The sequence below is a fragment of the Myotis myotis genome, unplaced genomic scaffold (genome assembly GCF_014108235.1).
Source record: "Myotis myotis isolate mMyoMyo1 unplaced genomic scaffold, mMyoMyo1.p scaffold_m19_p_10, whole genome shotgun sequence".
NCBI lineage: Eukaryota > Metazoa > Chordata > Mammalia > Chiroptera > Vespertilionidae > Myotis > Myotis myotis.
This window is the reverse complement of record NW_023416314.1, coordinates 65,409,872-65,436,897: the sequence shown is the minus strand read 5'-3', so window position 1 is coordinate 65,436,897 and position 27,026 is coordinate 65,409,872. Positions and strand designations below refer to the sequence as shown.

The following is a 27,026-nucleotide window of genomic DNA, read 5'->3' as shown; positions in this document are numbered from 1 at the left end:
GGAGGGCATGAGTGACATTTATGAGAGATGAATTATACTATCTTATATTAGATTTTGCTCTCAATGAGGTTGTACTGAACATTATCCAAGAGTGTTGAGATCTCAAGTCAGGGAATACTACAGTCAAGGCAATCATTATAGTAATACATTGCATTACAATTATTGTTACAGGTTTGTCACATAAAAGCAAAAGGCATATATATCACTCATTTAAAGATAAGGCGTTCATTTCAATCTCCTAGTTATGAATCATGTGACTTAGGGCAAATTACATGGTTTATCTGAACTTGATGTCCCCTGAATATATCAGTGATATATTTTTAATCTAGTGGTTACCCCATATTTTTATTTCATTAATTAATTCAAAGAAAAATCCTATGCAATGTCATTTATAAGTTTATCACAATTTTTTGGAACAGTGCTGGTTTTATTGGGATAAAGTTATGCCAAAGTATTTTCCGTAGTTACTTTAATCATTGACTCTGTGAGTGAGTACCTTTACATCATGCAGGCCTCCAGGGACTGTTTAGGTAATCTCTGCTGTTTTCAGTTTCCTCCCTGGCATTGCCCCTCACATTTTCTCACTAGGGAATGCACAGGGTGCTCTGGGTCATTAGCAGGCACCACGAGGTAGAATTTTAAAAGTCTCTCAGATTATTTGAGCATCAATTACATGTGACTTCTTCAGGGAGCATCTCAAAAAAGGACAAGCCTAAATTCTCCCCACTTAAAGAAAAGGTAAGAGTAAGTTAGGAGACGGAAATCCAATTCTTCATTAGAGGCGAGTAGATTGGAATTGTGCTTTGATTATCACCATGGTGTTGGTAATTTCCCATTATTCTTGGCTTCTGAGTATGGACACGCTTATGGTTACTCACAGCTGATTCTAAAATGCCACAAAAACTCATTATATCCTTTGTGAGCTGGGGTTCCCTGGCACAGAATGGTATTTTTAGGGCCTTAAATCCTATGACTTAACTAAATATCATAGATTCATTTGACTTATGAAAGTCGATAGTGGCATTTAGATATTGCAAGTAAAGAAGAAGTTAAGCTTTCCAGATAAAATATAGGATTCCCAATTACATTTGCATTACAGATAAACAACAAAAAATGTTAATGTTATGTAATATTTGATAAATATTATTTTATATAAAAATATTCAATGTAATTGTGGGGGAAATGTATTTTATATATGTATTACTCATGCAATGCTTTATATACTACAAATACTTTTACTATAAGATATACATTTTTTATATGTAAGGAGAAACTCTAATGATAAACTTGTATGTTTATTTAGTTGTTTGCTTTTTTCCTCTACTGGCTGCCTACTACTCAGTTTGTTTTTTCAGAATAGGCTTTGCACACTGACTGTATTTATCTTTAACAGGGTATATTTCATATTAAGTATTCTTATCACAATAAAATTAAAGCATAAATATAAAAAAAAAAATGAGCAGGGCGAAAGAATCTAGATATCTTCTGAGAGAGGAATAACTGGCACTAACAATGGAGCAAAACTCAAATAACACCAGAATAATTCTTAGCAAAGCACTGAAGACTTCAACATGAGGGGATTGGTGCTGGAATTCGGAATTCCTTTGCTGAATCCAGTGCATCTCCTATTCTATAGGAAAGCCCACAATAGCAGGCCCTGCAACAAATGTTCTTATTTGTGAAAGAGGAAAGATCCCCAAAACAGAGTGAGATCAAGGCGGGAACAGCAGACAACCTGATCTAGGAAAGCGGAACAGAAGTGGCTCACGAATTTCCACATTTGCCTCCCGCTGACCATCCCATTCACTAATCCTTGGATCAGGCAGGCTAAATGGATACCAAAAAAATGATAGATTCCTAGAATTCTGCCAACAGCCATAGGTTGACTCCTGTCTCAGCTGCTCTTAACTGTCTGTTTGGACCTTGTGCCAAGCTACCAGGAGTTTCTATCTGATAGCTGGCCAGTCTAAAGCTGAGCATTACATTACATCACTCTATTTTGTGTTTTAACTGGCTGAATATTTTGAACTCCAATTGAAAATCATGCTTGCAGAGTTCCAGATTTTCATTGAAGAGAAACTCAGTGTGAGAGGAAGTAAACACGAGTGGGTTGAGCTAAAGCAGCTTCACTGTCTTCAATCAGAGCAGTTCCACTTTGTTTTCCTGACTTCCCATGTAAATTTTATGAAATGAAGAGGACAGGACTTACCATTGAAACATTTGAAAATCACAGCGTTATACTCTATATGTACTCCATTGTACAATTCAAGAAATAAAGTGACAGTAATATGAGATTCATATAAATATTAATGTGCTTTATGTGCTTTATCATATTTACAAGGGAGGAATAAATTAATGCATATAAATATCATATTAGAGGAAAGAAAGCATATAAAATTAAATATTTAAAATGCCTAAATATTGATATTAACTATTTTAGCAGAAATGGATCCAGATCTTATGTCTTTTGAAGCTTATACAAGTTTAAAGATTTTCTTTTTAAAAAAGAAAAAAGGTTACACATGTAAATGATGGCATTAATGTGAATATTTATTTAGAATGGAAAAAAATTTTAAATTTCAGTTGTCAATGAGCAAGTACTCACAAATATTATAAAAGTATAAATGTAGTAGTTTTATTAGTGAGATTTTAGATATATCTCAGCATATTGTGTAGTAAGAGAGTTCTTAGAAGTCATTCCAACACCAGAATAGATAGCATTACTAATGATAAATTTGGCTTTCATAAATACACCCACTAAATATCAAATAAGGTATTATTAACTCAGTCTTTCCTTAGTTGGACCCCACAAATGTTTGTGCACTCGCCAATGCACTATGATATTAGTTGACTATGATGGAGTCAAAGTTGGAATGGAAAGAAAAAGGGTGCTTGATTCAGCTTAAAATATCATACATTTGCAACTTTTAAATACATCACTTTGTGACTGTATTGTTAGGGCTCCACCTAGATCTTTAAAAGTGCAAATGAGGGGCCTAAAATCTTAAACGTCATTAACTTCACATTATCTCTGTCTCTCTTTTAGAAAATCAAAATTCTACAAGACTTCTCAGACAGAAATTTAAGTGTACAAAGGAAAAATTGTGATGTCATTGTATAGGTGAAATAAATATTTCTAATATGTATATGGCTTTTTAAAAAGTCAATGGATATGTTCCAAACATTGTTGACTCTAGTTAGAGTTTAATCTGTCATAACAGTGTGTGTTTCATGTGCATCACTTCTCTAAGAAAGTAAAAGATTCTATCACTTAATTTTAAAACTAGATGTGAAAATTATTTCTATCCCTCATTATGAAAAACTAGAGGCCCGGTGCACAGAATCATGCACCGGTGGGGTCCCTTGGCCTAGCCTGCAGGATTGGGCCAAAACCAGCTTTCTGGCATCCCCTGAGGGGTTCTGGATTGCGAGAGGGTGCAGGCCAAGCTGAGGAACCCCACTGTGCATGATTGTGGCCAGGGAGGGACCGAAGGAGGGCCCCAGGGTGTGTCCAGTCTGGCTCACCCAGTCCAGACTGGCAGGACCCCAACAGCAAACTAACCTACCAGTTGGAGTGTCTGCCCCCTGGTGGTCAGTGTGTGTCATAGCAACTGGTCAAACAGTCATACAAATGGTCGGACACTTAGCATATTAGGCTTTTATTATATAGGATTTTTTTCAATCTGCCTGCAAAGATTATAATTATGTTTAGGTGACACTGCATGAAAGCTAATAACCTCTTTTTTCTTTGCAGAGCTATCTGGACACAATGAGCCAACAGAATCTAACATCACTGACTGAATTCATTCTCATGGGAGTCACAAAGCAGCCTGAGCTACAGGTTCCACTTTTCATGGCCTTCCTCATCATCTACACAATCACAGTGGTAGGCAACCTGGGCATGATCATCTTGACCCAGGTGGACTCCCGCCTACACACACCTATGTATTTTTTTATCAAACAGCTGGCTTTCATTGATCTTGGCAATTCCACTGTCATTTGTCCCAAGATGCTGGTGAATTTTGTTATGGATCAAAATGTCATTTCATATTATGCATGTGCCACCCAATTGGCTTTCTTCCTTATGTTTATTATCAGTGAATTTTTCATCTTATCAGCCATGGCCTATGACCGCTATTCGGCCATCTGTAACCCTTTGCTCTACAATGTTATTATGTCCCAGAGACGCTGTCATGTGCTGGTGGGTATTCCATACCTGTACAGTATCTTTCAGGCTCTACTGTTCACTATTAAGATTTTTACATTGGACTTTTGTGGCTCTAATGTCATCAATCATTTCTACTGTGATGATGTGCCCTTGGTACTTTTGCTCTGTTCAAATGCACAGGAAATAGAATTGTTGATCATATTATTTTCAGCACTTAATTTGCTCTCTTCCCTGCTGGTAGTTTTGGTATCTTACATTCTCATTCTGATTGCCATATTTCGAATGCATTCTGCAGAGGGCAGGAAAAAAGCTTTCTCCACATGTGGTTCTCATCTGACAATGGTGGTTGTATTCTATGGGTCGCTACTATTTATGTACACACAGCCCAAATCCACTGACTCCTTTGATACTGATAAAATGGCCTCTGTGTTTTACACTTTAGTGATCCCTATGCTTAATCCCTTGATATACAGTTTAAGGAACAAAGAGGTAAAAAATGCCTTCCATAGGGTCTTTAGGAATCCATGTAAACTTTGTATTTAATATTCGATACAGAATATTGTTCTAATAACTTTGATAAAGGCAAATGTCACTATTTCTAATATATATAATTGCATTCTTTTTTTAATTCAGAGCAAAACTAATTATAATGTACAAATAGATTGTTTCCCTAATATTCAGCCAAGTTAACCCTCATATTTTAGATCTCAAATGATACTTCCTCCTTAGCATTTCTTGCTTTAAAAAAAATTGTATATATATATATATATATATATATATATATATATATATATATATGTTTTTATTGATTCCAGAGAGAGAAGAGCAGAGGGAGAGAGAGATAGAAACATCAATGGTGAGAAAGAATCATTGATCAGCTGCCTCCTACATACCCTCTACTGAGGGCATGTGCCCTGACTGGGAAGTGATCTGAGACCTCCTGATTCATAGGTTGAGGCTCAACCACTGAGCCAGACCAGCCCGGCTCTTGCTTTTGATTTAAGGTTTCTTTTAGTAATACCATAGGAGTTGATATTTCTCTCAGTTGAAACACCTACTAAATTCTACCTCAGTAAACTATGTGTTTCTTTCTGTGTTTTTATTGTCATTATTTTTCAGTTAGGGACCTTTTCAATTTTGTTTTTATTCTGTTTTCTTAATCTACTACAACAGTGTAAATAAAGTAAGTTTCTTGCAGACAACATATAGATGGATAATGATTTTGTTTAAACTTCTCCTTTGGAGAATTTAACTCATTTACATTCAAAGTAACTACAGATAATGATGGCATACTTCTGGCATGTTGCTCTTTGTTTCCCATACATTGTCTCCTTCTCTTATTGATCATCCTTTCTTCTATAACAAGATCTTGAGTTTGTGGATGAACCCTATATTGGGCATGCCTACAGTGAAAGTCCATAAGGCTGTTAAAAGAATGTTCAGAGAACTGTAAGCTGGAAAACTCCAGAGGTCACACAGGTAGGAAGCCTCAATAAGAGGACACGACCTGGCTGTTTATCTAATTGTGTGTCTGGAAATGTGTTTATTAAAGACAGCAGTCTTCTTACCCAGCCCCCCAAACCTCCTTCCCTCTGGCCACCATCAGTCTAATCTCTCTATCATCTATTTTGCTCTTTAGATTCTACATATAAGTGAAATAATATGTTATTTGTTATAATACAGAATTAATAATATATGTAAAGATCTCAGAAATAAAAGTTACTTAAGACTGCTACTCATATAGTTTGAAAATAAGCTTCAAAAAGGGCTTTCTGATCCTTGTTTAAAAAATTGAAGTTTTCTAGGAAGACACAAAAACATTACAGCAGTCATTAACATAAAATTCACAAAAGTCACAATCCAATCACAAATACGAGATATATGTGCAAGCAGGAACACATCATCTTACTCAGGAGATGATTAACATAGATCTTGAAATAACAGTGATGGTGGAATTATCAGGCAAAGACTTTAAAACATGTATATGTTTGTAGTGTAAGCCCTGATATTTGCGTTTGTTTTCAATCTTATTTTTGTTATGCAAGTTACTGACTTAGGTTTTGGATGCCCAGATATCAATTTCAAAGAGGCATCCACTTCAAAGCCTATCACTACGGAAAACAGTATTGAGATTCCTCAAAAATGTAAAACTGGAACTGCTTTATGACCCAGCAATTCCACCTCTGGGTATATATCTGAAGTAATCCAAAAACAAGTTAAAAAAAATGCACCTCTATGTTCATTGCAGGGTTACTTACAATAACCAAGCTATGGAAGCCACTCAAGTGCCCATCAATAGATAAGGGGATAAAAAAAGGGGTGGTGCATATACACTGAGTGGCCAGATTATTATGACCACCCCATCAGTACAATGAAGTGAATTAGTTATGCAAGTAATAATAATAATAAAACCTTGAGAGTATTTGCTTAGGAAGTTTTCAATATTCAGTATTTTTGGAAGTGTCAATGAAGTACTGATGGGGAGGTCATAATAATCTGGCTACTTGGTATATACAACTAGTGACCTGGTGGACAGATTCATGCATATTGAAAGGAAATTAATTAGAAGATGGCCAGTGGGGCAGGACTGGGCGAGATGGGCTGGACAAGACCTGGTGCCAACCTCCCATGGTTCCTCCCTGGCCGGCCACACCTGGGTGGCTCCATGGCTCAAAGGGCATCTGCAGAGTGAGCAGGGTCCTCTGGCAGGTGGGGTCTATCGGCCTGGCCTGCAGAAATCAGGCCAAAACCCACTTTCTGACTTCCCCCAGAGGGGTCCCGTAGAGCGAGAGGGCACTCTGCAAAGTTGCTGTCGTACAGGGTGTGGAACGCAAATGCAAGCACGCAGTAAACCAGATTCAGGGCTAACAGTGCCCCAGCAACAATATAACCCATGGCCAAAGGTGGAATCATGTAGCCCTGTAAGGAATTGGGATCCCTCCTCTCTGGTTTTGGGGTGCATCACCCTAGAACCGCCACTGCCAAGTTACTGCAGTACTGCAGTTCCTGCATTAAGCATCTTCCCCCTGGTGGTCAGTGCACATCATAGTGGCTGTTTGGACGGTAGGAGGGACACTTAGCATATTAGCCTTTTATATATATAGATGGGATACCATTCAGCCCTACAAAAAATAAAATCTTACCATTTACAACAGCATGGATGGACCTAGAGGGTGTCATGCTAAGTAAAATAAGTCAGACAAAGACAAACACCATATTATTGCACTTGTATGTAGAATTTAAAGAGCAAAATAAATGAACAAACAAAATAAAAACAGGCTCATAGAGAGATCAGACTGATGGTTGCCAGTAGGGAGAAGGTTTGGAGGGCTGGGTAAAAAGACTGCTCTCTTGAATAAACACATTGCCAGCCACACAATTAGATAAATAGCCAGGCTGCATCCCCTCATTGAGGCTTCTTGATGTTTGGCCCAGATGTGCTGTGTAATTTCAGGTCTTGTAATTAATAAACCTGTATCTCTTTAAAGTTTCCTGTTGGTTATTGACAAAGGGCATCTCGCGACCATGGAAACTACAAGGGCTGGTCCATCCACAACATTGAATATTGGTAGGCTGAGATCAGTACAAAACAAGGTTCAATATAATTGAATGATTTAATAACAACACTAACCTTTTGAGGAGACAAATAAAATATTAAAAAGTAATCAAACAGGATTTCTAGTGGTTAAAATGTAATATCAAATATGAACAAATATTTTTGAATGAGAATAATAGCAGATTATACACTGAAAAAGAAATGATAACTACATTTAAACATATTACAATATACACTACCCAAAATGAAGCCAGAGAGAAAGCAAAATACTAAATAAACACCATGAAAATAGTCTCAGTGATCTGTAGAACAATGACAAGCTACATACTGTAAATTTAAATGTGGGTCCAAGTTGAAAAAAATGAACCACATGGGGCAGAGAAACCATTGGAATAGAAGTGGCCAAATTTCTTCCAGCCAGTTGGTGTTGCTCAGTGGTTGAACGTGGGCGTATGAACCAGGGGGTCACATGCCCTGGTTGTGGGCTCAATCTCCAAAGGTAGAGAGCAGGGGCAGCTGATCAATGATTCTCTTTCATCATTGATGTTTCTGTCTCTCTCTCCCTCTCCATTCCTCTCTGAAATAATAAAAATATATTTGAAAAAAATTTCTTCCCAATTTATTTTCATGAAAAAAAACTATACTCCTAAAGATATAAGGAGCTAAGACAATTCTAAGCAATATAAACAAAAAGGAAATTAAACCCAAGCACATCACAATTAAACTTGAAAAGCAGTGATAAAGAAAAATCCTTAAAAACAGATAAAGATGAAAGATACTTTGTAATCAGCTGAAGAAAAGATTTATTACTGATTTATTGGCAGATACAAGTCAAAAGACATTGTTTCATGACAACCAAATGTTGAATCATTTTCTTAAGAAGTCAATTTCATTTACTCACATATTGTGTATGTGTGTATAATGTACCAGATACTGACAAAGGCATATGTATAATTATGGTGTTTAGTGATATTGCACATTTATTATTTTTTAGTTAGACCCAGGTAAGAAATATTTTTTACTTTTCCTAATGGGATATTCTGAGAATAATTAACAGAAATCCAGGTGCTCTCTCCCTCGGGTAATTACTTGCAACCCTTTTACCAGATTAAACCTTGAACAAAATGAGTGTCAGGAGAGTAGAAAACATTTAAATACGTTCTCCAACAACTGATGATTAAAACAGTAGGAAGTCAAAGCAGATTCTCCCCTCAGGTGAGTAGAAAACTCTGGTTTGAAAATTTGAGCAAACAGCTTAACCTGAATTATCACCGAAGATCTTGAAAAGCATTATGCTCTGCAAAACTGTCTTTTTTCTTGGCACGATACATAGCTGCCATCAATAGGAGCAATGGGCAGGACAGACCTGACACTCTGCCCTATGCATTTACACCACCTTAGTTTTCCAATGAATGTACTGCTTCAGTCATCGATAGTAACAAGGGTTTTTGTCTATTTTCATTTATGAAATGTCCTTTCTGTCCCGCTTTTCATTTCCTATCTCTTCAGGGTGACCTTAACGTAAAGGAAGCATTGTGCTTATAAAAATATATTCCAAAGACGTCATGGCTTTATTTGAATCCTGACTTCACCATCTATTATCTGAGTGACCGAAGTTAATTTATTTCCCTCCCTGTGCCTCATTTTCCTTGACTTTCAAATTGATATGGTTATACTGTACACTCCCTACAGTTATTGTGTGGGCCATTAGAGTTAATATATGTAAAGTGCTCAGAACAGTGCTTAGCACACAATGCGTCCTTTATTGGTGGTTGATAGTCATTTGTATTCTTCTTTCCATGCCTCTTCACTAAGAGTTCATGAATAATCAGAATGACCAAGTCATTTGTATGCAAAGAGGGATATATGATTGGAAAATCATTAGAAGTGTTTCCATAAGCAAAAACAACAGATGTGCCAAATAAAGACTAAGATAGCAATAACAAAATCCTAAAATTTACATATCATGGCCTTAGATTTTGTATTTGGTAAATAAGCTGAATTTATAATGAAAAGTATTAATATATATATATATTTTTTTTTTTTCAGATTTTTCTCAATCACTCCACCAACTGTTTAGTAAGCCTTTTGTCTTGTTACTTTAAAGAGACATGGTGATTGTCAATAATGCAAAGATTATGATTCAGGTGCTTATGTTTGTTTACAATTACTTCAAATATTGAAAAAGCTGAAATAGAGTAGGTAGGTCTTTTGACATACTGTACTTCAGATGACTTTGGATCAAAAAAGGAGGTCATAATAGCTACTAGTATATCAAAACAACCACTTCAAAATATCTTGCCCCTTTAAAGCATACTTTACCAAAGTTTCAATGACTGTGTGCATTGTATCAGTCTCAGACTATCAGGAGTGATGTTATCAGCTAGGGATGCTTGCGGGCACACACCTGGGCCTTACTATTTGGACAAGCCTCAGGTATTTCCTACCAGAGCCAACACTGAGACAAAGTGCAAGAAGGCAAAAGCAGGATTATTCAAGCAGTAAGTTACCTAGGTCACCCAGGGCTTTGTAAATGGGAACTTTAGAGGTGAGGCAGCCTGTCTCTTTCTCTAATTGTGCAGCTGCAATACATTTATTCAAGATGGATGCCATTGAAATGGATATGTTATCAATCAAAAAATTATTGTCAGAAACTTATGGTACAATCAAAAAAGCTAATAATCAATGGGAATGTAGATATGCAAAGCTTTGGCCAGATGGGAAGAGGAGTCTCTATTTATAATTTAAGACCAAGAATATGTCTTCGTACCTCATACATTATGTATTCAATTCTCATAGAAGATAGCATCTCAAATAATAGTTGTATTGATTTTATACCTTACACAGGTTAACTAGAAGAACCATATGGAGAAACACAATCATACTGCAGTGAGCAAGGTGACTGAATTTATTCTCATGGGGATCACAGACAGCCCTGAGCTGCAGGCACCTCTCTTCGGAATCTTCCTGGTCATATACTTGATCACAGTGTTGGGCAATCTGGGCATGGTTATCTTGACCCATTTGGACTCCAAGCTACATACTCCCATGTACTTTTTTCTTAGACATTTGTCCATTACTGATCTTGGTTACTCCACTGTCATTGGCCCCAAAATGATGGCAAACTTTGTGGTGCACAAAAATACAATTTCCTACAATTGGTGTGCCACCCAGCTGGCACTGTTTGAGATTTTCATTATCACTGAACTGTTTATTCTATCAGCAATGGCCTATGATCGTTATGTTGCCATCTGCAAACCTCTTCTCTATGTGGTCATCATGGCAGAGAAAGTGCGATGGGTGCTGGTACTCATTCCCTATCTCTACAGTACATTTGTGTCGCTATTTCTCACAATTAAGTTATTTAGACTGTCCTTCTGTGGCTCTAACATCATCAGTTATTTTTACTGTGACTGTCTCCCTCTAATATCCCTGCTATGTTCTGACACACATGAACTAGAACTGATCATTTTGATCTTTTCAGGCTGTAATTTGCTCTCCTCCCTCTTGATTGTTCTTGTATCCTACATGTTTATTCTTGTGGCTATTCTCCGAATGAGGTCAACTGAGGGGAGGTACAAAGCCTTCTCCACCTGCAGCTCCCATCTGACAGTGGTGGTTGTGTTCTATGGGACCTTATTGTTTATTTACCTGCAACCCAAATCCAGCCATACCTTTGATATTGACAAAATGGCCTCTGTGTTTTACACCCTGGTGATTCCAATGCTGAATCCATTGATCTACAGCCTAAGGAACAAAGAAGTAAAAGATGCACTGAAAAGAACTTTGTGCAAAATCCCTACTTAAAATCTTAATATTCAGTGGCAAAGGTGGGACTTTGTTTAATGTTCTGTCAGTCCAATTACAGCATCAAAAGTTAAAAATGTTTTACCAGGCTATGTTTTCTTCCTCTTCTGGATGAAACATTTTTCTCTGATATCTCCCTGTAGTCTTCTTCACTTCAATAAGATAAATATTGTAGCCAGATAATTGAAGTTCTGAGTTATTTTTCAAGGTCAGAGTTGAAATTACTTAGAAATAAGGAAAATCACATAAAATTTTTGTTTGAATTTAGACTTACAGAGGTAAACATACAAAAGTCTTAAATATTTAAAATGGTGTAAAATTAACCAGAAAAAATAGTAATATATATTTTATAGTAGTCACTGTATATTAAAGATAAATAAGATTAAACCAAGAAGAATGTGCAGTGAAGACAGGAGGCAAGAAAGTAAGCAAATGTGTGAATGATGATAACACAGCATGAACAAACTGTTTCAGGAATCTAGGCTTATTAACCATTATCACCCCAATAACTTTAATTTTTAAAAGAACCTAGGCTAGATAGGATATAAAGCACGCCACCTCAGAATAACATTTTCAAATCAGATTGAGTTAATAACTTTTATCTCAAGGATACACTGGGTATATGGGAAGATTTTTTTCACTAGGAACCACAACAAAGAAAAAAGTCACCTTTGACAGGTCCTCACACTGTGGCTAGCTTTGGCTTATTGCAGCTTCCTGGTACACAAGCTCACTTTGGATTAGAACACTCAAGATAAATGAATTAACTGGCCACCTGCTGGAACGACATCAATATTTTGAACAATCTATAGCAGTAGCAACAAAGATGAAAGATAACTGGTAGAACCCAAGGTGAAATGCATTTTCAGTCATGTCTATTTTGTCTCCTTCATGAGCTCGTGTGCACAGAGACAATATTTTGCATGGACTCAGGAAACACTATGCTTCATTCACATTGTGTCCCACTCAGCTAATGTACAGATTCCTCACATCTTAGTATTCTCCTTGTTGTTCAAATGGCATTATTTAGATTTTTAAAAATATATACATTACCTCAATCATGCTTTTTTCAATCTATTGTCATATTCCAAGTAATAGTTGTGAGGACATTAACCAGTACATGAACCAAGGCCTCTTTATTTCAAATCCATGCATTTTATTTATTTCCCCCTTTTTGGAATGGACTGGAATTTATTTTATTAAGAGTTGATCTTAAGTGTTCTTGCCACAAAATAAATGATAAACAAGTTTGGATGATGAATATGGTAATGAGCTTGATTGTTGTAATAATTTCATGGTATATATTTGTATATCAAAATATTAAATTGTACACCCAAAATAAATATAATTGTTATCAATTGTAATCTCAATAAAACTTGAATTTTTCAACTTTTTAAAAAAATGTAATAAAAAAACTGAACAAACTAAAAGAAATACAAAATTGCACTATCTAATCATATCAATTGTATTTACCATGTTAGCTTCAGATCCTGTCCCTAAGCACATTTATTGTTATGAAGGAATTTTATTTTCTTGACCAACATTTTTATACTATACTTCAAAAACTTGGTCATATATATTTTTTGTCAAATTCTATTACTTCCATTACTTTACACAATCTATGAGTAAAGTTAAATAATATTAATAGCTTTCTCCAGTATCATCCATATAGGACGGAATTTTAAAAATGTAATACTAAAGAACTAAACATGGAAGAGCAAATACCAAACTGTTAATGGCAGTTACCTTTGGGGAGCAGAGTGCAATTGGTTGGGAGGGAGGAATAGTGGACGTGAAGGGTACACATTCACTTTTTAATCTATATTATTCAGGCTTGCTTGAATTTGTATCAATGAGAATATATTTATTGTATAATTTTTAATTGGTATTTAAAAAATGTTTTTAAATGGTATTTAAAACGTGTTTTTAAATAGCAGGTTAACTGTGTTGTACAAAAAAATCTGTTAGAATTAATAAACAAATTCTGTAAAGTTGAAGGATACAAAGTCAACATTCAGAAATCAGTGCATTTCTATATACTAACAATGAACAATATGAAAAGAAAATTACAAAAACAATTCCCTCTATAATAGCATCAAAAACAATAAAATACTTGAGAGTAAAATTAGCCAAGAATGTGGAAGACTTGTACATTTAAAACCATAAAATATTGCTAAAGGAAATTAAAGGAGACACAAATAAGTGGAAAGACATCCTTTTTCATTACCTGGAAGATTTATTCTTAAAATGTGCATACCACCCAAACCAATCTACACATTGAATGTAATCTCGATTAAGATCCCAGTGATTTTTTTTCAGTAGAAAAATCCACTTTAACATTTATATAGAAATTCAAGAAACCCTGAATACTAAAAACAAAGATGAAAAAGAATAAAGTTTGAGGTTATCACCATGCCTGATTTCAAAACTTGCTAAAAAGTACAGTAATCAAAATGGTGTGGTTCTGGCATAAAGAAAAACATATAGACCAATGAAATAGAACCCAGATCAAAACAACAATGAGGAACTATCTCACACCTGTCAGAATGGCTATCATCAACAAATCAACAAACGACAAGTGCTGGAGAGGATGCAGAGAAAAAGGAACGCTCTTGCATTGCTGGTGGGAATGAAGACTGTTGTAGTCACTGAGGAAAACAGTAAGGCATTTCCTCAAAAAATTAAAAATGGAACTTCCATTTGACCCAATAATCCCACTTCTAGGACTACTAGTATATCCCAAGAAAACAGAAACACCAATCAGAAAGGATATATGCACCCCTATGTTCATAGCAGCACAATTCACCATAGCTGAAATTTGGAAACAGCCTAAGTGCCCATCAGCAGATGAGTAGATTAAAAACCTATGGTACATCTACACAATGGAAAACTATGCTGCTGTAAAAAAGAAGGAATTCTTACCATTTGCAACAGCATGGATGGAACTGGAGAGCATTATGCTAAGTGAAATAAGCTAGTCTGAGAAAGATAAATATCACATGACCTCACTCATTTGTGGAATATAATGAATTTCATAAATTGATGAACAAAAATAGATACAGAGACAAAGAAGCATCGAACAGACTGTGAAACTTCAGGGGGAAGGCAGGGGAGGGTAGGGGAGGGTAAGAGATCAACCACAGGACTTGTATGCATGCATATAAGCATAACCAAAGGACACAGACACTAGAGGGGTGAGGGCATGTGCCAGGGGGGCAGAGAAGGCAGGGGGGAGGTCAATGGGGGAAAAAGGAGACATACTAGTACATACTACTATTTGTAATACTTTAAACAATAAAAAAAAATAGAACCCAGAACTCAGAAGTAAATCCTCACATGTACGGTCAAATGATTTTCAACAAGGATGCCAAGACAGTACAGGAAAGGACAGTATTTTCAGCAAGGATGCTGGGGAAACCAGATGTCCACCTGCAAAAGAATGAAGTTGGACTACTACCTTAAACCATTTACAAAAATTAATTCAAAGGGAGTCAAAGCTTAAATATAAGAGCTAAAATTATAAAACGCTTAGAAGATAATATAGGAAAACCTTTCATGACAATGGATTTGGCAGTGAATTCTGGATATGAAACCATATGCAGAAGCAACAAATAAGAAATGGATAAATTTGACTTAATCAAAATTTAAAACTCTTGTACATCAAAGAACACTACCAACAGAGTGAAAAGGCAACCCACAGAATAGGAAAAAAATAATATTTTTAAATTATGTATTTGATGAGGAATTATAACATACAGAATATTTAAATAAACCCAACAACTCAGTAACAGAGAACACTCCAATTAAAAAATATGGGCAAAGGACTTGAATAGATATTTCTCTGAAGAAGATGGACATATATCAATTAGCACATGAAAGAAGCTCAATATCACTAATTAATACAAAAATATAAATCAAAATCACAATGAGATACCACTTCACACCCATTAAGATGTCTATTTTCATAAAAATTAGGGGCCCAGTGCATGAAATTCATGCACATTAAAGGGGATTAATTAGAGGAAATATTTTAATATTGCTATTTGCCCTTTCTCTATAATAGAAGTGTCAGAGATAAAAGAAAAATTAGTAAAACGTATATGAAAATCTTCCTCCTGTCAGAGTCTGGAGTGTGCTGCAGGACCCAGAGTCAAGTCCCCGCACACCCGTGGCTCCTCAAAATCACACAAGACACAGACCCAGCTGGCCCCACCCCCATTGGGCGAGATCCAGACCTGGACGGCCCCACCTTTGTCAAGCCCCGCCGGGCAGGGGGCACAGCCTCAGGTCCCCTGCCCCGGCCCAGCACCATACAGCCACAGGTCCCTGCTGATTGCTTGTTAAGGCTCATTATAGGAACTTGGCCTCCGCTATGGGTGCAGCCATCTTGTGTTATGTAATTCCTGCCTCCACTGTGGGTGTAGCATTCTTGACAGTTACGGCATGACAGTCAATTTTGCGTATTCCCTCTTTATTAGATAAGATATTAAAGAACTAGTATTGGCCAGAATGAGAAAGAATTGGAACCCTTGTACACTGTTGGTGGGAGTGTAAAATGGTGTCGCTGCTGTGAAACAGAATGGCTATTACTCAAAAAATTAAAAATAGATTTATCATATGACCCCAAATTCAATTTCTGGGTATTTTACCTAAAAGACTTGAAAGCAAGAATTCCAAAGATATTTGTACATTCATATTCATGGCAGCATTATTCACAGTAGCCAAAAGGTGGAAGCATCTTATGTCTATTGATGGATAAAATATGGTGCATACATACTATAGAATATTATTCAGCCTTGAAAAGGAAAGAAATTCTGACACACACTACAAAATGAATTAACCTGTAGGATATTAGGCTAAGTGTAATAAGCCAGGCACAAAAGGGCAACTACTTTGTGATTTCACTTGAAAAAAATACACCTTTAAACCTGGGAAAAAATGAGATACTGCAAGATTTCTCATTTTGGCAAAATTCACAAAACTGAATGGCATTTGGATTATTTTATGCTAAATATTCTATGACTGATTGACTCAAGATTTAGACATTCATGGATTTAGACAATTCTCCACAGTGTAACTGTGGAATTCAAGGCCTGCATTCATGCTCTCTTTGGAAGCAAGGGGACCAGATTTGAACAAATTGGTAAAAGCAAGCAAATTAAATTCTGTGATTAAAAAAAAAAAATTGTAATACATCATGTTCCCTGAAACTTTCTTACTTGAGAATTCATCATTAGCGTATTTCTTGGCCAATAACCATTATTTTATTGTTTTAGTTTTTTTTAATATCAGCATACTATTGTGGAGTGCAGGTCAGTCACATTGTACCTGGGCATTCTTCGTTGGAAATTTTTGTGTTTGTATGTTTTTACTTCTTTTGCCACTCTAAAAAATGCTGTAATAAGTAGCCTTCTACATATAACAGGATATACTATTGCTTTTCATTTCTAAAATAAACAATAGGGATTTTTCACATCCTAATAAATGTTTCATGTATGTGAATAGTAATTTGAAAAAAAAATACTGAGAAAAGGCTAAGCATTGAAACCTTTTTTCCATGTAGTATTTTTTCTTTTTTTTCAGTTTTCCAAGAAAGGATACTAACATTTACTTATCTTTTTCATTATGTCATGATAAACCTTCAAAATGGCAATAATACATGAGTAAGTTCATTAAGGTAAGTCCAGACTGCCACAGAGGAGATTCAAGGAGCATCTGATTGAACTCCTAGAGGGAGATCTAGTTAAGGAACCATCCCAGGAGGCATCTTCCCCAAAGATGTAAAAGGCAGCTTGGGGATCCTAGAGTCATCAGTGCCTCAGAGTTGGGGTCTCAAAGGTTTATACAGCCCATAAACTCCTACTGCCACAGACACACAGAGATTTTCACTTGAAGCTGACACAGACTCTCCATTACAGGTGGGTAGAAAATATATATCCTATTTTTCTATAATGGCCTTTAAAAGATCCCAACTATTCCTCAAACTGATCCACTCAACTTTCATTTTTGAAAGAACTGGACGTTGTATACAATCAAATAATACACTATTAAAAGTAAGGCTTGTTTCTAATATTTACAACATGTTTAGAATACAAGGCTTTAAATATCATCCAGCTATTTATGTTTCCAAATGAAAGCTAACATTATTACATCTTATTTACTTAAATTATATCACTATTGAAGCAATAGAATTTTGCTCACTGAGGTGATTTATATCAAAGTTTTGTTCCTGCATTATTAGCTAAAGTGAAAACTGCATGTTTCATAGGATGTGAGAGAAAACTGTATATACCGTACAACTACCTAAACTCCAAATGATAATCCTTTTTTAGAATGTAACCATCCAACACAAGTTCTCCCAAAAATTTTTCTATGCAATCTGCTAACATACAGGAAATATATGTACAGAAACATAAAATGTCATCAATGAAGTGATAAGCCATTTATCTGATAGTAAAAAAAGTCTGCAAAGGTTTTAATTGAGGAGACCTCAAAAGGAAGGGCTCCTATTTGAGGAGAGACACTGCATAAGCAGGAGCAAGGCTTGATTCCTGGTTTGATAGTGTAGAGAGCGGGTATAGGGTTAAGCCTCGGACTGACCTGTTGGCAAAGCCACAAACAAGTCCCAGTTTAGAGGGCACAGCCCTCTTAATATAATTATGCTTGACTTTATGATGCTCCCTAGAGCATCTGGGTAGCTATCTGGGTAGCTAATGGGCTGAGGGAGATGCAGCAAGTGCTGCCAAAACAAGTGAAACTCACAAGAACATTGTAACTATGGTGACCACTACCTTGTTTACCTCTGGATATAAAATAAAGGCTCAGCTTGCCTCTGGATCTCTCTCTGTGGCCTCAGCCAGGCACAGGAAGATCCGACCCAGCTTATTCTCTCTGTCTGTCTTTTCTACATCCTTTGCTGGCCCCCTATCAGGCTCACCGAACCCTTGGCTGTGCTGGCTCAGCACAGATAGGACAGAAACTTTATAATATTCTCACGGAAAGAATGAAACCAAGGAAGAAAATGTTCATTTACAGGGTTGCCCTCAAATCCACTGACCTAAAAGAGAATGTTAAAAATAAATATTAAGAAAAAGATTAACTAAAAATTTAGGTGGGATATGCTTTATAAAATTTTAAAATAATGTTATAAAATTATATAAATAAAATTACAGGTTATAATAAAACAGTGGAAAGAATATGAGGATTTGCATAAACTTGAGGGGCAAGAAGGAAAAGAGTCATGAAAGAGAAAAAAGGAAGTTGGGTCTAGTAAAGCAAAGTGGATTGAATTACAAAAGCCATAACATTTTTACAGAGATAATCTTTTTAAGCTAAAAAGATAATCAGTAACCTGAAAAATAGATCTGTGGGCATACCTTTATGTATTTCTGACTGAGTTATTAAGATGAGAAGTAAGAAAAGCAGTTAACAGGTATGGATTGTAGAATATGCAAGTTCAAAGTGCTAACTAGTAGAAGTTATAGAAGATAGAATAAAAAATGGGGCAGAATAGTGGTTAGAATCACCTATTCTGAAGGGGAAAAAAGCAAGAAGTCTTGGGTGAAGAAATCATAAGAAGACATTTTCAATTAATTGGGGACATACTATTTCTCTAGCCTTTCTTCCATTCAATACAAGAGACATCAGATGAATCATGGCTTCAAAGGTTTGTTTGCAAAGTAGTAACATCCTCATAATTTAATAAGACTTGTAGGGAGTAAATCCTCAAAAATGTATAATGCTGGATCATCTGTTTAAATTGCTGTACTTGCTTTTTCTCTCTCTCAGATGATTGAAATGTTTATTTATTAGATCTAGAAACTTTAATAACTGTGTTAGAATCACACATGATTACAGGAAATCTCACCTAAGAAATTGCCTTTGCCATAATGGCAGTCCCTTAACCTTTCAAACCACTTCTTTTTTCCTCAGACAGATGAATTCCCGAACTCATTCATGGCTCCTGAGAACGTCACCTGGGTCACTGAGTTTATCCTCACAGGTGTCTCGGGCAGTCCAGACCTCCAGATTCCACTCTTCTTTGTTTTCCTGGTCATCTATGGGCTGACCTTGGCTGGGAACCTGAGCATCATCACTCTCACCAGTGTTGACTCTCGACTTCAGACCCCCATGTACTTTTTCCTCCGGCACTTGGCTATCGTCAATCTTGGCAACTCTACTGTCATTGCCCCTAAAATGCTGATCAACTTTTTAGTAAGAAAGAAAACCATCTCTTACTATGAATGCGCCACCCAACTGGGAGGGTTTTTGGTTTTCATTGTAGCTGAGGTTTCTATGTTAGCCGTGATGGCCTACGACCGCTATGTGGCCATTTGTAATCCCCTGCTCTACATGGTGGTTTTATCTCGCCAGATCTGCCTTCTGCTGGTATCACTCACTTATGCCTATAGCTTTTCCACAGCTATTGTGACGTCATCTTCTGTATTCTCTATGTCTTACTGCTCTTCCAATGTGATCAATCACTTTTACTGTGATACTGTCCCTCTGTTAGCCTTGTCCTGCACTGATACTTACTTCCCAGAAACAGTCATTTTTGTATCTGCAGCTACAAATTTGGTTTGTTCCATGACTATAGTTCTAGTATCATATTTCAACATTGTTCTAGCCATTTTAAGGATACGTTCATCAGAAGGAAGGAAAAAAGCCTTTTCCACGTGTGCTTCCCATATGACAGCCATCACAGTTTTCTATGGGACACTACTATCCATGTATTTGCAGCCTCGAACTAGCCATTCACTGAACACTGATAAAATGGCTTCTGTGTTTTACACACTTGTGATCCCCATGCTGAATCCCATGATCTATAGCCTGAGGAATAAGGACATGAAGGCTGCCTTAAAGAGATTGCTGACAAATGTATTCTGTTCTTTTAAATCCATGTGATTTTAGAGCTCTGTAGGTGAGTGAAGAGATGGGTAAGATAGGCTGCCACTGTGTCAGAGAAAGTAAAGGTCAGGTGGCTGACTCACAGGTTTCCAAGTAATCCTTGGAGTTAAAAGGGGCCAAGATTTAGGAGTTAAAAAATAAACTAAAGGTCTTATTGTTATGTGGTTAATACAGAAGTTAGTTATTCACTAACTTTGTTAGTTAATACAAAGTTAGTTATTCACTAACTTTGCTAAGGATTATGCAGGTATGAAGAAATAAATATTTCTGGGAGTCAGGAGAAAAATAAGAAAATAAATAAGTTAAAACTGAGCAAGGAAATGTGGATTAGATAAGTAAGTCATTCAATCTTTCTTATTTTTTTGCTTTTTTTAAATTCCTGGATATCTTTGGGTATAACAGATTGTTTCATCTTGAAGAATTGTAATGAAAGATGGCTAAAATCCTTTTAATAACTAAGTTAACAAAATTAAACTAACAAGTATATCTAAAATAAAACTTCTTAACTCTTTCTTAATATCATTTGAATGAAAAAATATAAACCACTGGTGAGTTTATGGACCTGGAGATTATTATGCTAAGTGAAGGAAACCATTCAGAGAAAGAGAAAAACCATGTGATCTCACTTATATGTGGAATCTGATGAACAAAATAAACCAATGAACAAAAGAGAAACAGAGGCATGAGTCATGGAACAGACTGACATTTGTCAGAGGGGAAGGGGCTTGGGCATGGCTGGATGAAAGAAGGTGAAGGGGTTAAACAAATAAACAAACCATATATAAATTATATATATGGAACAGTGTGTGATAGCCAGAGGGAAAAGGGGTCAGGGGGCTTGATGAAGGTGGACAAAAGGTGGGGGAAATGTGGAAGGAAAGAAACATTGCTTGGAGAGATTGATGCATGTTGCAGTGTGCAGATGATATTTTGCTGAGTTGTACACTTGAGACCTGTATAGTTTTGTGAACCAATGTCACCCCAGTAAATTCAACTAAAAAAAAATAAGATTATGATCCACGAGAAAACAAAGTTGAAACAATTTCTAAACAGAAGTCAAATGTCATCACAATTCCTAAAATAGAAAGATAGTAAGAAAAGCTAAGAATGAAAAAGTTTTATATCATCTACTATGACCACTGTTTTGAGACAAAGAGTTCATTATTATAATGAAATATTTGTGTAATTGAAAACTAAGGGCAAATTTTAAATTCATAGTAGTATATAAAAACACAAATACACCCCTTTCCCCTACACACACACTACTTTGATGATATATTTCTTATTCATCATTTAGTTCAGAGCAATTAGGATACCAGCTAAGACACAAAACTTTTACCAAATGTCTTGTGCATACAGTACTGAGAGGGCAGTCCTTGGAGGAACTGGATGCACAGTTTACTGAAAGGTATTTGTCAAAAAAATTTAAAGATAATTCCTACCAACCGTTAAAAGCGAAATTTGAAGACTGACACTAATAATCTACAGCAAAAATAATTTTTTAAAATAAGTATAGCATTTTAAGAGCTAGAACTTTAGAGCAATAATATTATACTAAAGGCAGAGCCATAGATACACAGTTCTTAAAAAACGAGAAATCACGTCAACAATGCTTCATCCCTCCTCGGCATCCCAGGTGAGCATGGACTGTAATTTTTCTTATAATTTGCTTGCATCATGCTTTGAGGTAAGATCCTTTGGGACAGGGGAACTGACAAAACCATGCAATCATCTGCTACCCAGACCCTATTTGCAAGGATAAATAAGAGCACCATCTAATCCAGGTAGGTTAGCAATTATATTTTAAAATTGTGTCTTTGACTCCTTGATGTGTAATAACATTGCTATAGTAGCTCAAGATAAAAATTAAAGGCTAAATACAATGGACTAGAATAAAAAAGTTTGAAATACATTTTCTAAAATAAAGATCAATAATGTTTTTTTCTGAGTGTATTCATTTTGATGGAAGTATCAAGATCATCTAGGTTTGAAATGGACAAGAACAACTGAAGGACTAGAAGGAAGTGAACAGACAACCTAGTTGAATCACTTTTTTTTACATTTTTAGCTGAGTAAGTTGAGTTTCAATATGTTCAAGTGATTTTCCCAAACTCATGTAGGTAATTAAAGTCAGAACCAGGTCTGGAAGGTAAGGTTGAATAAGCATTATGCATTCATACATTTAGGATTTGTGGAAATCCTACATGTACTTACATTCCATTTTTTTGCATGTTCTCTGCTAAAAACCATCTTTTCCTTAATTATTTCCTTATTGTTTTTTATATTTACCCAGGGAAACATTATCTCCACTACCCTCCCTTAAAGTTTTCAAGTAACAGGGCCTCCTCTCATATGTTATTTTGTATCCAGCACTTAATTCTATTAGATTATTTTAACTCACTATTCTCAATCTGCTTGATTTCCATCTTTCTGATTTTATACTCTATGCTTCCTGATGGATAACCCTGACCATTATTTGTTATGACCTCAAAACCCAGAAAGATATATAATACATAATAGGCAATCAATTAAGATTTTTTAATTCACAAAAAATTGCAAAATTATATACTGATATATATATATGTGTGTATATATATATATATATATATATATATATATATATATATATATCACCAATATAACAACTATCAGTTTCTATACCTCTTCACCTAATAGATGTTATATATATATATATATATTAGATAACGATATTAGACAAAGGTCACCAACATGTTCCTAGTTCCTAGAGATATTTTCCAAAACAAAAAATATAACAAGAATAAGGGGAAGAAATATTCAAACATAATTATTATTATAATTATTATTGTAGTAATCTTTCATTAATAAATAATTAATATTTTATTCCATATTAACTACCATTTAGAAGAGTCTGTAACAGTAAATGGGAAAAAACAAAGAGGCAGCATGGCTCTCAATCATAAAGTGTCTATGTATATCAGGGGAAGAGGTATCAAACAGATGGTTGTTATAAATGTGAGAAGAAATATAAGGGAAGTATGTCTAAAGTGATTCTAGAACACAAACATGAAATATGGTAACTCAATGTGGGAAATGGCTCTTCAATGAAGAGGCGATGTTTCCACAGGTTTTGAAGGATAAATAGAATTTTCCCTTCAACTATCCTTTTTGTTTGTAGGGAAGGGGACTTGGAATGACAAGGAAAAAAGGTAGAGAAGCATGGCGGGAATATTGTTACGACAAATGAAGACTAGTTATATTAATGATGCCAATGGATGTCCACAGATGTTAGAGCACCTGAGTGGAGTTGGGATTATAAAAATTTTTAGGGACAAGATTGTCCCTAAAAGGTCACATATGCTTTTCAAATGTAATTCATATTTTATTTTTTATGAAGTAAAATGGTTTGTTAGTACAAATGTCAGAGTTTTATTTTGTCTTTTTGCTCTGAAAGTAGGAAAAAAATGAGAGGAAAAGAGACCAGAAAAATAAAGAAAATTTGGATAAAGCTTTCATTCTTTGTAGTCTAATATATTGTCTGTTTTTTCAATGCTCTATCTTCAGACTCAAGTGTCTGGAAATTAGTAGTTCCCAACATATATTATTAAATGAGGGAATGAGTGGATTGAAATAGATGCCAAAAGAAGTGACAATTAGACATCATCAAGACATAGGATAAAGACAGAATATGCAGATCAGGGTGGGAAGTGTCTCTTGGAGCTGTTCATAGATAAATTGTGAATCTACTTTTATGTTGGTGAAAATGGTGATGGCCTTCTGTTGATAAAGTTTAGCTTTTGAAACTGTGTTTGTCACTACTAGTAGATCATGAACTCGGTTTTTAGAATCTTGATCAGAATTATTTTATTTAAATAACATAGAGCAGATTGCAGTAGAGTACAAAAGAACATGCAAGAAAAGTGCATGCCAGGTAATGAGAGTATTATTATGGATGTATTATGAGCTCTGTGCTTTCAGACTCTGTTTTTGCCACAGAGCACAAAAAGTTTATAAATCAGCTTTTAAAGAGACATACATTTCTGAATTTCTTAGAAAGAAAACATCAATTTTATTCTAAATTACAATATATCATAAAAATATATGCGGATTTATTCTTTGATCATGTAAGTTTATCTTTTAGAGATAAAGATGTTTGTTCAATACTATAGCAATCAAAACCTAGAAATAATTTAAGTTTCTAATAACAGAATAAATAAGATATGCAATATTGACAGTATAGTAATGAGGTGTGGACGTTGAGTCAGAAACGTATGGATTTGAAACCCAACTAACTGTATTTACAGCAGCCATCAATTTTATTTTGGGTGTTTCTTTTCCAATCTCCTCTTCCTCATCTGTGCAATGGGCATAATAATGTGGTTTCCACTTAAAGTTCTGTGGGATAAAATGATGTAAATAATTGCCTTATTGCACCTTCTGTACTTACCCGTTTTAGTATTTGCATTATTAGCATGACTATAAATATTATTTTTCAGGCTGTAGTAACCTTAAAGTGATAAATTATTACAACTATATATATAATTGTGTATATATATATATACATACATATATATACATATGTATATATGTATACATATATGTATATATATGTATGTATATATATACATATATTTGTATGTATATATACACAATTATATATATAATGTTTCTGAAAGTGTTAGGACAATGTGGAGCTGTGTCAGCACAAGTACAATGACATCTGTCACAGTGGTGTCACTGCAGATTTGTTTTCTTTTATGCTATTTATGTCAACATATTTTCAATAAAAAATCAATTTTAACAAGGCAGCTTAAAGTGTTAAATAGCTTAATGGATAAGACCTTTGAATAGAAACCAAGGCAAGGTGGACTATTGCATAGCACCCATCTTTGTATATATAATGGGTTTGGGAGAGGAGACATATGCTTGTCCCACATATATCTCTGTCTGCCATCCATCCTGTTCCCAATACCCCAGTATGCTAGCAGCCTCTATTAGCAACAAAACCTCTTTAAAAGACACTAAAGTAAATCACCACTTGTGGGAATGGCAACTTGAATTTTCCTCTTTTCTCTACTTCCTCATGCAGATGCCTTGAAGAGATATGGCCCATATTAATTGCACCCAAGTACAGGAGTTTATTTTTATGGGCCTCGCGAATCAAAAGGAGTGGAAGATGCCTCTTTTTGTGATTTTCTTAACCATCTATCTCTTCACAGTAGTAGGCAATCTAGGTTTGATCCTAGTTATTAAAACAGATGCAAAACTCAACACACCAATGTACTTCTTTCTTAGCAACCTGGCTTTTGTTGATTTCTGTTACGCTTCTGTCATTACCCCCAAAATGCTTGGGAATTTCTTATACAAACAAAATGTTATCTCCTTCAATGCCTGTGCTGCTCAGTTAGGCTGTTTCCTCACTTTCATGGTATCTGAGTGTTTGCTACTCGCTTCCATGGCTTATGACCGATATGTGGCCATTTGTAACCCTCTCCTCTACATGGTTGTGATGTCCCCAGGAATCTGCATTCAGCTTGTGGCTGTCCCTTACAGCTATAGCTTCCTGATGGCACTGTTTCATACCATCCTCACCTTTCGCCTCTCCTATTGCCACTCTAATGTCATCAACCATTTCTATTGTGATGACATGCCTCTCCTCAGGCTAACTTCCTCAGACACACACTCCAAACAGCTGTGGATCTTTGCCTGTGCTGGTATCACGTTCATTTCCTCTGTTCTCATTGTCTTTGTCTCCTACATGTTTATTATTTTGGCTATCCTGAGGATGCGCTCAGCTGAGGGAAGACGCAAGGCTTTCTCCACATGTGGCTCCCACATGTTGGCAGTCACCATATTCTATGGGACCCTGATCTTTATGTACTTGCAGCCAAGCTCTAACCATTCCCTTGACACAGATAAGACGGCCTCTGTCTTCTATACAGTGATCATTCCTATGCTGAACCCCTTGATCTACAGTCTCAGGAATAAAGATGTGAAAGATGCCTTGAAGAAAGTCACTATCAATAGAAACCAGGCTTCTGGGTTCCTGAAATTTAAAAAATGATTTGACTGTACAAAAGTGACCTGTCCTTAATGAGCTTTTCCCCCCTATAATAATAAAGGCAGTTGAGTGTCTTGATCTTACTTGGTTCTGAATAAAGATTTGTTCACTGTTTAATGAAATCATTCTCTCAATTCTTTGTATGCAAGTTAGGCTTAAAATTATAATTTATGTGTAGCAACTACCATAAGAATTTACATTGTGTTATTTCTGAAATGAAAAAATGTGAATTTTTGAAATTCAATTATCTCATTTGCTAGTTACATAACTAGTTATTGGCCAAAAATAAACAAAAGTGAAGGCACTCTGAATACCTAGATTAGGATTATAAGACCGTTTTAACATACTTATGCTTTAATAATATCTTTCAAATTAAGTGCCAAGAGACCACTGCAAACTAGTGATGTCAATCAGGCATGATTTTCTTTCCCCTGGGGAGATTTTTCAATGTCTGCAAATATTATTGATTTTCATCATGACAAGGGGGTGTAAAGGAATACTATTGTTGTCTAGAGCAGTGATCGCAAACCTTTTGAGCTCGGCGTGTC

At 35.6% G+C, this 27,026-nt stretch overlaps 4 protein-coding genes across 4 annotated transcripts; all 4 read left to right on the top strand.

The window, feature by feature from the left end:
* The first annotated feature begins 3,769 nt into the window (after positions 1-3,769).
* Positions 3,770-4,711, top strand: LOC118663941 (olfactory receptor 8K5). Its single transcript, XM_036323873.1, has one exon. The coding sequence runs from the start codon at positions 3,770-3,772 to the stop codon at positions 4,709-4,711; it is 942 nt and encodes a 313-aa protein (XP_036179766.1).
* Positions 4,712-10,589: 5,878 nt separating this feature from the next.
* On the top strand, positions 10,590-11,531 carry LOC118663925 (olfactory receptor 8K1). Its single transcript, XM_036323872.1, has one exon. The coding sequence runs from the start codon at positions 10,590-10,592 to the stop codon at positions 11,529-11,531; it is 942 nt and encodes a 313-aa protein (XP_036179765.1).
* Positions 11,532-19,487: 7,956 nt separating this feature from the next.
* LOC118663908 (olfactory receptor 8J1-like) lies at positions 19,488-20,435 on the top strand. Its single transcript, XM_036323871.1, has one exon. It carries the CDS (start codon positions 19,488-19,490, stop codon positions 20,433-20,435), a length of 948 nt encoding a protein of 315 aa, XP_036179764.1.
* A 5,086-nt stretch (positions 20,436-25,521) lies between these two features.
* Positions 25,522-26,481, top strand: LOC118663892 (olfactory receptor 8U1-like). The gene has a single exon (XM_036323870.1). The coding sequence runs from the start codon at positions 25,522-25,524 to the stop codon at positions 26,479-26,481; it is 960 nt and encodes a 319-aa protein (XP_036179763.1).
* Positions 26,482-27,026: the final 545 nt, after the last annotated feature.

Bases quoted from the DNA above. Each gene is read 5' to 3' on its own strand.
- LOC118663908 (XM_036323871.1), top strand. From the start codon at position 19,488: ATGGCTCCTGAGAACGTCACCTGGGTCACTGAGTTTATCCTCACAGGT.
- LOC118663941 (XM_036323873.1), top strand. From the start codon at position 3,770: ATGAGCCAACAGAATCTAACATCACTGACTGAATTCATTCTCATGGGA.
- LOC118663925 (XM_036323872.1), top strand. From the start codon at position 10,590: ATGGAGAAACACAATCATACTGCAGTGAGCAAGGTGACTGAATTTATT.
- LOC118663892 (XM_036323870.1), top strand. From the start codon at position 25,522: ATGGCCCATATTAATTGCACCCAAGTACAGGAGTTTATTTTTATGGGC.